The 11,260-nt window shown below is 41.3% G+C and overlaps 2 protein-coding genes across 5 annotated transcripts; one reads left to right on the top strand and one right to left on the bottom strand.

Annotated features, from left to right (window-relative positions):
* Positions 1 to 870: 870 nt before the first annotated feature.
* On the bottom strand, positions 871 to 4,154 carry uqcrh (ubiquinol-cytochrome c reductase hinge protein). Its single transcript, XM_074635553.1, has 4 exons — positions 3,995 to 4,154; positions 3,695 to 3,727; positions 1,902 to 2,063; positions 871 to 1,117 (listed from the first exon to the last, which is right to left on the bottom strand). The coding sequence occupies exons 1-4, from the start codon at positions 4,037 to 4,039 to the stop codon at positions 1,085 to 1,087; spliced, it is 273 nt and encodes a 90-aa protein (XP_074491654.1). The 5' UTR covers positions 4,040 to 4,154; the 3' UTR covers positions 871 to 1,084.
* A 1,702-nt stretch (positions 4,155 to 5,856) lies between these two features.
* LOC141767859 (cytochrome P450 2J2-like) lies at positions 5,857 to 10,139 on the top strand. Of its 4 annotated transcripts, none has more exons than XM_074635548.1 (9): positions 5,857 to 6,117; positions 6,222 to 6,384; positions 7,560 to 7,693; positions 7,788 to 7,943; positions 8,187 to 8,363; positions 9,069 to 9,210; positions 9,418 to 9,605; positions 9,692 to 9,833; positions 9,925 to 10,139. In XM_074635548.1, exons 1-9 carry the CDS (start codon positions 5,914 to 5,916, stop codon positions 10,104 to 10,106), a joined length of 1,488 nt encoding a protein of 495 aa, XP_074491649.1. In that variant the 5' UTR covers positions 5,857 to 5,913; the 3' UTR covers positions 10,107 to 10,139. The 4 variants fall into 4 exon arrangements, with proteins under 4 accessions (XP_074491649.1, XP_074491648.1, XP_074491647.1 ...); XM_074635547.1 differs by having other exon boundaries at positions 7,557 to 7,693; XM_074635546.1 differs by having other exon boundaries at positions 7,544 to 7,693; positions 7,783 to 7,943.
* Positions 10,140 to 11,260: the final 1,121 nt, after the last annotated feature.

The raw sequence follows: 11,260 nt of genomic DNA, 5'->3' as shown, positions 1-11,260 counted from the left end.
TGTTTTTTCAAACTGGCTATAAATTATGGCAAGGCATTCATAGCAAACGGTTCTTACAACTTAATATCAGATTTATCTCTTCAGTAATCAGTTTACAGAGGTTTAGCTTGACAAGAATTATTCAGGCTACCAAATAATATTGGATATGTAAGGGATAATGTACAGCGAACGCCCTGTTGTGGTTTATTTCACAACAATGACCCGCTCACTGTACAATATCCCGCTTATTACACGCCTACTAACTTCAGAAATCAATAACGTGACACAAAAATGGTCTTCCAGAGTCCAACTTCAGAACTGCGTCCATAGCAACGGTCTGCTATAAAGAAATAACAGATTGTTGAACGCTGTGATTGACCAATCAGAATCGAGCACTCAACACAGCCTAATAGAGAAGCGAAGTCCCTTCCCTTCAGGTTGACCCCATGGGACCTGATTTCGGAAAAAATAGGAATGGTAGTCAATGGCGAAAGACAAATAATATTTTGATCCCGTTTGAATTGTCCTATGAATCACACATATATATGTCAATTTAAAACACAATTTTAGGCTAATTGGAAAAACAACACACAATGCTAGCTAAGTTAGCTAGCTAGCCAGTGTTGGTGATGTGTATTGTGCGAGACGAGAGGTTTCACACAAAACTAAATAATACTATGACAAACTGCCACTTTCTTGACTTGCAAAATTATGTTTTGAATTGACAAAAATATGTGTGATACATGGCGCAATTCAAACGGGTTCAAAACAATATTTGTCTCTCACCGTTGACTACCGTTCATATTTCTTCCAAAATAAGGTCCCATTGGGTCCACCGGAGGGGGAAGGACTCTTCTATAAAGAGTCATAAAATAAACTTGTGACACAAGGTCAGGTTTTCAAGCCATCCACTTTAATGAAATGTTGACTCAGGTTACCTTGTTAAATATTTAGGTTTCTTCACACAAGCAGATACAGTATAGTATACATTTAAAGTTACAACATACAGCAGATCCACATATGGATGCATTTAAAACCATGTTTTCCTCATAGTACAATATTTGAAGAATGTCATCAGCCAGAGCTGCAGCGGTCAGGGAGAACTTCATTTGACTGAATGGAACAGTTTGTGTGACACCTGCAGAGGACAAGAGGAAGTTAATTAATGCATACATACTACATACAGTGCAAGGTTAAACAAATGTGCAAATGACATGCAAAGGCAATGGTAATTCCATGCACCTTTTTGACAATCTTACAATAGTCTGTTACTGAGCTGTAAGAATATACTGTCAAATAAAAAGGACAGTGGAAATGGATGATGTAGCTTGTATTTCAATAAAACCTTGAATTAGAGGAAAAGGTGCTCACTGCTGCTGCATGTGCCCACCAGTTAACTTCTTGTAGTTAAAGCCAGCTACAAGCATCAAAGCCTTACTTCCAAATGTTTGGCAAAAAATATTTTGTGAAGACCATTTATTATTTCTTTCTAGAGGACAATGTATTCCAAAATCTGTGAGGATCCATCTTCTTAAAAATAAAAATACACGTCAAACATGAGGGGTGGTGCTGAGCATATTTCACCTAAGCAAAAGGAGAGCTGTGGAAAATTCTGTAATGTCCGTGAAACAACCCCAACGATGAGATTTTACTGGAATACAACCATACAATCATACAATACAAAGTTTTATCATGAGTGAGAATCATTTGCAAGCCACATTTATCAACTGAACTCATCTTGACCAAAGAATATTATTAATCATAGTCTATTTGAAAATATTTGAAAAACAAGCTTAGGTGGCTGTCACAGAGCTCTGCTGTAAAAGACTAGCATTAGCCAAGCTATTTACACCTTTGGCTCCTCTGGGGGATGTATTTTTTTAATCTTTCTGCTTGGTAAAATTGGCAAATGTCACACTTACACAGTGGTCCCGTGCATGCAGGAAGTCAAACAGCTCCTCAGTACACTCCTCTGTCGTCGCAGACCGGGAGCCAACTCGGGTCTCACAATTCTCCAGACGCTCCCGAGTGTGAACGCAGTGCTCCGTCTCTTCACACTTCTGTCGCATCGATTCGAGGGGATCCTGAAACAGAATATGCAACATTCAGGATAGGGGATACACATTCAGTAGATTCAGTACTACACCCAGTTTCAAACCTGGATTGGGGCCCTTCTTTGTGTAGTTTGCATGTTCTCCCCATGTTAGCGTGGGTTTTCTCCGGCTTCCTCCCACAGTCCAAATGCAGGTTAGGTTAACTGTTGACTCTAAATTGCCCATAGGTGTGAATGAGAGTGAGAATGGTTGTCTGTCTCTATGTGTCAGCCCTGTGATAGGCTGGCAAATTGTCCAGGGTGTACCCTGACTTCGCCCAATGTCAGCTGGGATCGGCTCCAGCCCCCCTGAATAGGATACATGGTAGGGGTGGGGGAAAAAAATCGTTTCACTTATGTATTGCAATTTTTTCTTTTTACGATTTTGAAATTGATTTTTTAATGCTAGAATCAATATACAGTATATTTGCTTCATTTGAGTTTATGCGGAGGTAGAAGGAAGTTACCGCTTTCATTGTTGTAGTCAGAGTAACGTGACGTCAAATCCGTTCCGTATCCGTCACTCAAAACAAACAGTAGCCAGCCGGCAGTAGCGAGCAAAAAACAGCAGATACATAAGAGCAGAAAACGGCGGAGGGTTGGTGGGGATACAACCTGCACCCTCACATTTTAAATCCAAAGTGGTAAATGCTACACTTACAGTAAAGTCTGGAAACACTTTGGGTTTCAAACATTGCCAGGAAAGGCAGAGCTAGACATGATGGCTAAAGCTGCTTGCAGGTAAAATTATCATATTGCGGTAACGTGCAGTCATTGTTGTTAAATGCATTCAAACAGCCCCGATGGAGCTGACCATGGATGTATAGAGGACGGAGCTGACAGGAGAGCTAGCGACGGACGTATACAGTGTACTACGTCTGGTTTTCAAAATAAGGTATGAGAATATCTAGTAAATGTACAGTGGACGTTTGTGCAGAAATAACTGCTGCAGCTCCTCCAGACCAACAGAGGTTTCCCGTGTCTTGTGAAGTGACGGGGCCCCGCAGAGAGAAACGTTATTGTCTCCGACCGGGTGCCGGTGTCTTCCCTGTTGCTTTCGGCCGCGGTCAGGAGGCTGAAGCAGGAAAAGCCAACACTGGGCTCAGCATTGATTCATGGAGAGACCTTCATCTGGTCATCTGGACGCTGACTTTCGTTGACTTAACGGCCACAGGTGTCGCTGTTAACAAGCATTTCTGATTCTTACAAACACTTCCTTTAATATATCAAAATAGTGTGGGATTTGGAATCAACCAGTCAAATGAAGGTTACGATGGTACGTTTTGAGGATTCATTTATATGGGGAGAGAGAAAATGTCTCATGTATTTATAGGTAAACTAAGTTCCAGAGGGAGGGGGTGGCAAAGGAGGAGGCCTGAAACGACCCCATGTCTGGTTATTGTTGGTCATGTAGAAGACAGGACGTCTACATAGTGTTTTTAAACACACCTTTATGTTTCTCATGGTTCACAGTTTAATATTGTTTTTTACTTTCTTTTAAATAAATGCTCCTTTCTTTGCTTGACAAGTCAAATGAAAGGGCGATCAGACTCGTAATCTCACAATAATACAGAGGGACAGTTAACATATTTTGATTCTGATGTAGATCTGCAATGAACATACCACCAGGTCTTCCTCTTCCTCCTCTTCTTCCTCCTGAAACAGACATCACACAGTTGTTAGCTGTAGTTCTGGTATGAATGAACACATTCATCACTTAGCAAGACAACTTTACCAACGACTTTTCTGCTGCATGACTAAGCTTCACCATGTTTCTGAAGGACGATGGACATATTGTCTAATGCTAGCAGTAAGCTAGGTGATGCTACAGCTTAGTCAGCCGTGTTGTGTTAGCTTGCTAGCCTAAATAACCAAACATTACAGGCATAACAGAGTTGTCTTAAATCTGTCAAAGCTACTAACATCATCGGGCTCTCCGTTCAGGATCATCTTCTCCTCGAAAACCATGGTTTCTGGTGTTCTTGTCCTTAGCTGCCCGGCTGTCAGATCTCTAGATGTTGGAGGACACACAGCAGGTCACACTGAGCAGAGCGGAAAGCTAACAAGCTAGCAACAAAAAACTACCCACGCAGTTTCCGGTCATGGGACTTTCACAATAAAACTCCTGTTCACCAACTTTGTTATATTGTGGGATCAAACGTGAAAAATAAAGACACAATCACTGAAAACGTTTATGAAAATGCACTTTTGTCAAATACTGATTGGGTCGTGCCTGAAGCCACCAAACTGTCTCAATTAGTGGAGATACAACTTGAGATAAAGACATTTGATACGCTCTTAAAAAGTTGTCCGGAGGCATAACAGGCTAACCTAAAAGTTTATGATAATATTAGCTATAAGAACCAATACCCTTAACATTGACCCTTCCACTCACTCAGAAGTTTTTCACACTAAATGCTGCAATTTTTTTGAATCAAGCGACAAATGTGTTTTATTTTGAAGTCAGAATCGTCTGTACATCCCCTCGGCTGAAACTCTAAAGCCCTATACTACCATCGTGTGGTGAGAAGTAGTACTACACCAGTTGAGCACACTGTAAAAACTATAGGGAGTTACAATATAGGCCCACTTATGTGTACTTTTGGTCTTACTTTAAAGGGACTGTTTGTAACTTCTTACACATATAAATCACCTGGGTCGGTGTCCCATGCCCGCTCGCATGTGGCTACGCTGTTCAGACAAGACTCCAACACAAACTACATGGAAGCACCAAAACCACAAAGTTATATCTAGTGAAGCCCGTCTGTTAAACAGCGTTGGCTGCGGTCGGAGGACGCGGGCGAGACCGTAGCTTTGGTCTCCAGGGCCGGAGTCTCTGCTGTACTGTGCTCCTCTGCTCCTCTGCTCCTCTGCCTGCTTGCCTTCACTCAGCTTGCTCCACCTCACGTGCATGCGTGCACACTACACACTGCAGAAGACTTCGTAGCTCTAAGAATATCTAGTGACTGTGCAGTGGACGTTTGTGCAGAAATAAATGCTGCAGTTCCTCAAAACCAACAGAGGTTTTCCGTGTCTTGTGAAGTGACGGGGCTCCGCAGCGAGAAACGTTATCGTCTCTGACCGTGTGCTGGTGTCTCCCCTGTTCCATCCGGCCGCGGTCGGGAGGCTGAAGCAGGAAAAGCCAACACTAAGATCAGCATTGATTCATGGAGAGACCTCCGTCTGTTCAGCTAACATTACTGCCAAGCAGGTGAAATATAGAGTGATATTGTGGTTCTAGATGACGTGTGTCGTCTCACTGTTTTGAGCGATGCTCGTTCATGTCTATTTAGAGCGAGCACAAGCGCGAGCCCGACGCTGACTTTCGTTGACTTAATGGCCACAGGTGTCGCTGTTAACAAGCAATTCTGATTCTTACAAACAGTCCCTTTAATGATCTGGACTAGTCCCCATAGTTAGAATTAAAGGAAATCTTAATTTTACAGCATCAGTTGTGGGAGGTTGATTTCCTGTTTCAGCAGCCATGGTCAATGAGGTACTTTTTTTTTTTAAATCCCAGTCTGGTGTTAACTTGAATGACCTTGGTTTTGGTATCAGGTCATTTGAATTTGTCTGTCTAATCGTGTTATGTCTGATAAGATTAAACTTGGCCTTATTCATGCCATGCAACAAATTATATTCCCTATACTGCTAAATGAGAATAATTGATAGGGTCACTGATTAACAGTGTTATATACCGTCTTTCCATGTACAAAGGGCAGAGTCCAGTGCAACCAGTAGGCCATGCTGTGCTGCCAAGAGCCAATAACAACAGGCTCTTGGCAGGAGAAGCAAGGAAAACATAGACTTCAGTTAGACAGGCGTGAGCCCTAGATTGCAGAATGGATTCAATCTTTTCTATATTTGGATCTTATGTTGACTGGGATGTCAAACGTCTGCTGCTCTTCACTGCAGTTCTCATCCTCACTGCAGATTTTATTAAGAACCGTCGGCCGGGCAGCTTCCCTCCAGGACCAAGAGCATTTCCTATTGTGGGCAACCTATTCACTGTGGATTACAAAAGGACCCATGAGAGTATGACACAGGTAGATCAACACATGTCATTAAATAATGCAAAATGTCAACAGATAGGACTGCTTGTGTTGTATGAAGCATCATGCTCTTCCTCCTCTCTCAAATTCTCTCACAGTTAGCCGGGATATATGGAGATGTGTACAGCCTACGAATGGGCCAGGCGTGGGTCATGGTGATAAACAGGTTCGAGGTTCTGAAAGAAGCTCTGGTAAATCAAGGAGACAGTCTGGCGGACCGCCCAGATCTCCCTCTGCTGGTGGACATATCCCATAGACAAGGTGAGAGGACGTAACACACACAGAGCCTGTATTCAGCTCACTGCTATTGTGACTTCTGTGAAACAGCAAAGCATTGTTGAGTGAATCCACAGTGTCATGAATAGCTTTTCCCCCCCAATCAGTGTTATGGTTTATTTGTTCATACTTTTAAAAAGTTTTCATGAGTATGTTGTATTTTAAGGTATGACACAGGTAGATCAACAGGGCAGCTATTCCAATGATTGATGGCATTTATCGTGCCATCGATCATTGGAATAGCTGCCCTCTTTACATCCGTTAATCCTCTAACAAATCCTCATTCAAATACCATCTAAGAATACTTTACTTAAGCAGCTGATCGATAGTCCAGTGTTGGTCATGTATGGTTTTTCTTTTGTTCCTTTTCCCTGATGGTGGGCCTTGAGGCTAAATGGTTGTGGAAGATGTGTATGAATGTGAAATTTATATATGTTTGGAAAATTTGAATGTTATTAGTGTAACACAAATATGATGTTGTATATAGTATGTATGTGATAGATGTAATGTACTTGATTTCGGACTCCAGGAAGACCAGCTGGTGCCAGTGGTATCAGCAAATGGGGATCCTTTTTAAATAAATAAATAAATAAGGTACATATACTATGTCACATTGTTTTACATAGAGAGTAAAACGTGATGAACATATTTGTTAGTTTACACACTGAATGAACAAAAACGTAGAGATGTGTTTTTGCTTCTGGGAATCTCAGTTTTGTCAAATTTTCCTAATCTTTCTTGTGTGCGTCTTTTGATCTACATTTCCTCCTGTGCGATTGTTATAGAATTTATAAGAAAACTTCTATTAAAGGTGCTAAATTAGATATCCAGTTATTATCCAGCATTAATATAGCAGCAAACAACTATTTGCTAAGTTAAGATGTAGAGGTGTAGCACCCACCCTCTGTCATGTCGCCATGTTAAGAGCTGTTGAGAGGCAATAGAAATTCTCCCAGTCCGGTATTTAGCACCTTTTATCTACTATGCTTTCCTGTTGCTGTACTTAACACATAATAACAAATCAATTTTTACTGCATATAGCAGTTTTTTAGCAGTTACAAAAATGAATACTATCTCCCAAGTATTTTGACGATTCATGATAAAATAACAGCACTGTATCTACTTTTGATGTATCTACCATCAGGTTTAGTTTTCAGTAGTGGGCACACATGGAAGCAGCAGAGGCGTTTTGCACTCTCAACCCTCAGAAATTTTGGAATTGGCAAGAAGTCACTTGAACCCGTCATCTTGGATGAATTTACAAATTGTGCAAAAGACTTCAATAGCTATAAAGGTAAATAGTGATTCAGTGATACATTAAGAATGATACAAAATGACAAACAAATACACAATTTATATCCAATTTTCTGTTTCATTGTGGAGGTAAGCCATTCAATCCACACCTCATGATCAACAAAGCTGTCGCCAACATCATCTGCTCCCTGGTTTTTGGTCATCGCTTTGACTACAGTGATGAGAAGTTCATAAAACTGATAAAGTGGTTTGATGAAGGTCTCGAAATCGGAGGCTCCATTTGGGCTCAGGTACAGCATTTTAAAGCTTTTTATGCAATCTTGCTGTGTACCATCGTTGTACAATACCATTCTCGTTTTGTTTATCATTCATGTCAGTGGCTCTATTTGGGCACAGGTGTTACATTATGCAGTACACACACAGCTCTACGTGGAATATATGGGATTTCAATATTTGATATTGATTGTAATAGAAAATCGTTCTCTGAAATGCCTTATCAATGTGTTATTGTTCCAATCTGCTCTACTCTGCAGCTTTACAATGCGTTCCCTCTGCTGATGAGACGTTTGCCAGGGCCACATCAGACAGTCCAGCACATCTGGGACGATGTAAAGGACTTCATAAGAGCAGAGATTAAGGAGCACAAACAGAAATGGGATCCCTCAGACCAAAGAGACTTCATCGACTGCTACCTGAATGAGATTCAGATGGTAATTGGCACTAGATGTTGCTTTGTTTTTCTTTTACTGTGTTGTTCAGTTCCTGTGAACATCATATTTTCTTGTTTTGCACCTACATCAGAACTATCAGCTGTTAACATGTTGTCCTGACACAACCTTTCATCGTGGCACCACTCCTGGCTGCTATGTGTTGAAAAGTGCAGAGACCGGATTTGAACTCTTGCCATGGCCTCTGCCTTACAGCACTATCTCTTATGGCCTTACTTCCAACAGCATACACTCCTTTAAATCTAACAAAGCAAATCCTTTTCAATATTTATGATACAAGGTCCAGCATAGATTCAAGGCTTTTTACTTTGATCAATTATAGGTATACTATGCAGCCATCTCGCTTACTGTTTGTAAACGCAACATTCATAGTTGGCCTGTCTGCTGTGGCCTCTCTGCTCTACGTATGTGTGTTTCACCCCTGCCATCGGTCAAACAGACCGACAGACCTGCAGCCCTGTATACATCCATGACACAGACAAAGAGAAGAGGAGAGAAACGGAGACAGCGATGTAACCTGGTCACTATGGGCTTTTCTCAAACCGGAAACTCCCCGATCCAACTCCGTGACAGAGTGACCTCCGTTTGTAGACACACTCACAGCTGAATGAACCACCCTTCTTTAAGATGTAGGGTATAAATACAGCTGCAAGCTTGCAAAACACATGTATTTGTATATATTCTCAGAGAAAAGGGCAAGCTGACACTACTTTTGATGAGGAAAACCTGGTTATATCTGCCTGGGATCTGTTTGTGGCTGGCTCTGAGACCACATCCACCACCCTGCGCTGGGCTTTCCTCTACATGGCAAAATACCCTGAGATCCAGGGTAAGGACCAAGCCAATGAAGCTCTTTGTTCTTATTCAGTACTGTGTAAATAGGTGATACCAAAACAAATTTATTGGTGGAAATTTGTAGGTGTCAAAATTAGATGCATTGACAGTGCTGCATTGTGCTTCATCTCTCCATGAGTCTTTTACAGTCTGTTGATGAAATACTGTTACAACTTCTGTCTATTCCCCTTCTTCTTCACAGAAAAGGTCCAGGCTGAGATAGACAGAGTGATTGGACAGTCCAGACAGCTGTCCATGGAAGATCGTGCAAGCCTGCCCTACACTGACGCTGTCATCCACGAGGTCCAGAGAATGGGCAACATAGTTCCTATCAGCCTGCCTCATGTTACCAACAGGGACGTCCAGCTGGGAGGCTACACAATCCCAAAGGTCAGCTCTCGTATGCAATTGTTACGTCACACACATACAAAGCATTTTGTGTCTTCATGAATTGCCATTACGATTCCAATCACCAGGGAATTACAGTAATCACCAATCTGACCTCGGTTCTGTACGACAAGAATGAGTGGGAGACGCCCGACACCCTTAACCCAGGACACTTTCTGAACGAGGAGGGCAAGTTTGTGAAGCCAGCTGCTTTCATCCCGTTCTCTACTGGTGAGGAGCAACACAATCTCTTGTTTTATTAGTGTCTTTACCTGTTTATACAGGAGCCTGGAGCCTGTGTTTGTTTGTTTTCCTGCCTCAGGTAAGCGGGTGTGCCTAGGGGAGAGCCTGGCCAAGATGGAGCTTTTCCTCTTCTTCACCTCTTTCATGCAGCACTTCACCATCTCCATGCCTGCTGGGGTGAAGCCTGTGATGGATTATCGCCTTGGCGTCACTCTGGCACCGCTTCAATATGAAATCTGTGTAAACTCACGCTTGGAGTAGCTCTGACATAAGAAAAACACTTTAAAAGCAAAACGATTTTTTTCTTTCTTCAGCACGTATGATTATGTCACTGTGACAAGTAGGGCTGCAACTAACGATTATTTTCATTGTCGATTAATCTGTTGATTATTTCTTGATTAATCAATCAGATGTTTGGTCTATTAAATGTCAGAAAATTATGAAAAATGTCGAACAGTGTTTCCCAAAGCCAAAGATGACATCCTTAAAGGTCTTGTTTTGATAATATTAAGATTGCTATCATAGAGGAGTAAAGAAACAAAACCTTTTTCACATTTAAGAGGCTGGTATCAGAGAATTAAAAAAAAAAATTACTCAAACCGATTATCAAAATAGTTAGCGGTTAATTTAATAGTTGACAACTAATCGATTAATTGTTGCAGCTTTAGTGACAGGGTTTCGTGAATATATCAAACTGATATTTGCCTTTGAAATAGAACACAGTGATTTTTAAGGCTAGTTTAGCTTAGCCTGGCTCAATTGTTAAATATTTTTGTAAATCACTTTTTTATTCACAAAGGTGATATGAGTCACTTTGTCTTTCTGTAGCCTTCTGTCATTAAAGTCTAAAATGTGTGATACATCTAAAAAATGGGTGTTACATTTTGGATTTGTAACACATGCCCCAGAGGATATGGAGGTCATTGATATTGACAGCTGTACAACGCATGTCCTGTGCTGAGGAGGCGTCTGCCGGAGCCACAACATACTCTTCAAACATTTATGGTGGAAGCACAAGAAAGACTGGAACCCCTCTGAGCCCCGAGACTTCATCAACTGTTACCTGAATGAGATTCAGAAGGTGGGTGGACACTATTTTGATAATTGATTAATTGTGTTGTCTTGAAAAAAGTAATTTTTCAAACAAAAATACCCAAAACTCCTCAGTCTCAGCTTCTCAATTTTAACGTTTGCTACTTATCTTTGTCGTAAGCTGTGATATCAAAATGAACGTCTTTGTGTTTTTGACTGTTGATTGGACAAAATATATATATTAAGGGAAATGTTAATAATAATCCAACTTTGTGGCAGCAGTTTGTGGGAGGTGCTATCCTTTTTAAACATGGCAATGAGGTCCATAATAAAATGTTTTTTTCCCGCAGTCTGGTGTGATAGAACTTGAATGCCCTGCACAG

Source organism: Sebastes fasciatus, chromosome 5 (genome assembly GCF_043250625.1).
Source record: "Sebastes fasciatus isolate fSebFas1 chromosome 5, fSebFas1.pri, whole genome shotgun sequence".
Taxonomy (NCBI): domain Eukaryota; kingdom Metazoa; phylum Chordata; class Actinopteri; order Perciformes; family Sebastidae; genus Sebastes; species Sebastes fasciatus.
Note: the sequence above shows the minus strand (reverse complement) of the source record. Positions and strands in the feature narration are given on the sequence as shown.

Bases quoted from the DNA above. Each gene is read 5' to 3' on its own strand.
- LOC141767859 (XM_074635546.1), top strand. From the start codon at position 5,914: ATGGATTCAATCTTTTCTATATTTGGATCTTATGTTGACTGGGATGTC. The intron at 7,694-7,782 runs GTAAATAGTGAT...TTCATTGTGGAG, and splicing joins AGACTTCAATAGCTATAAAG to GTAAGCCATTCAATCCACAC. The intron at 9,211-9,417 runs GTAAGGACCAAG...TCTTCTTCACAG, and splicing joins AAAATACCCTGAGATCCAGG to AAAAGGTCCAGGCTGAGATA.
- uqcrh (XM_074635553.1), bottom strand. From the start codon at position 4,039: ATGGTTTTCGAGGAGAAGATGATCCTGAACGGAGAGCCCGATGAT. The intron at 2,064-3,694 runs GTATGTTCATTG...ATTCTGTTTCAG, and splicing joins AGGAAGAGGAAGACCTGGTG to GATCCCCTCGAATCGATGCG. The intron at 1,118-1,901 runs GTAAGTGTGACA...TGTCCTCTGCAG, and splicing joins TGCATGCACGGGACCACTGT to GTGTCACACAAACTGTTCCA.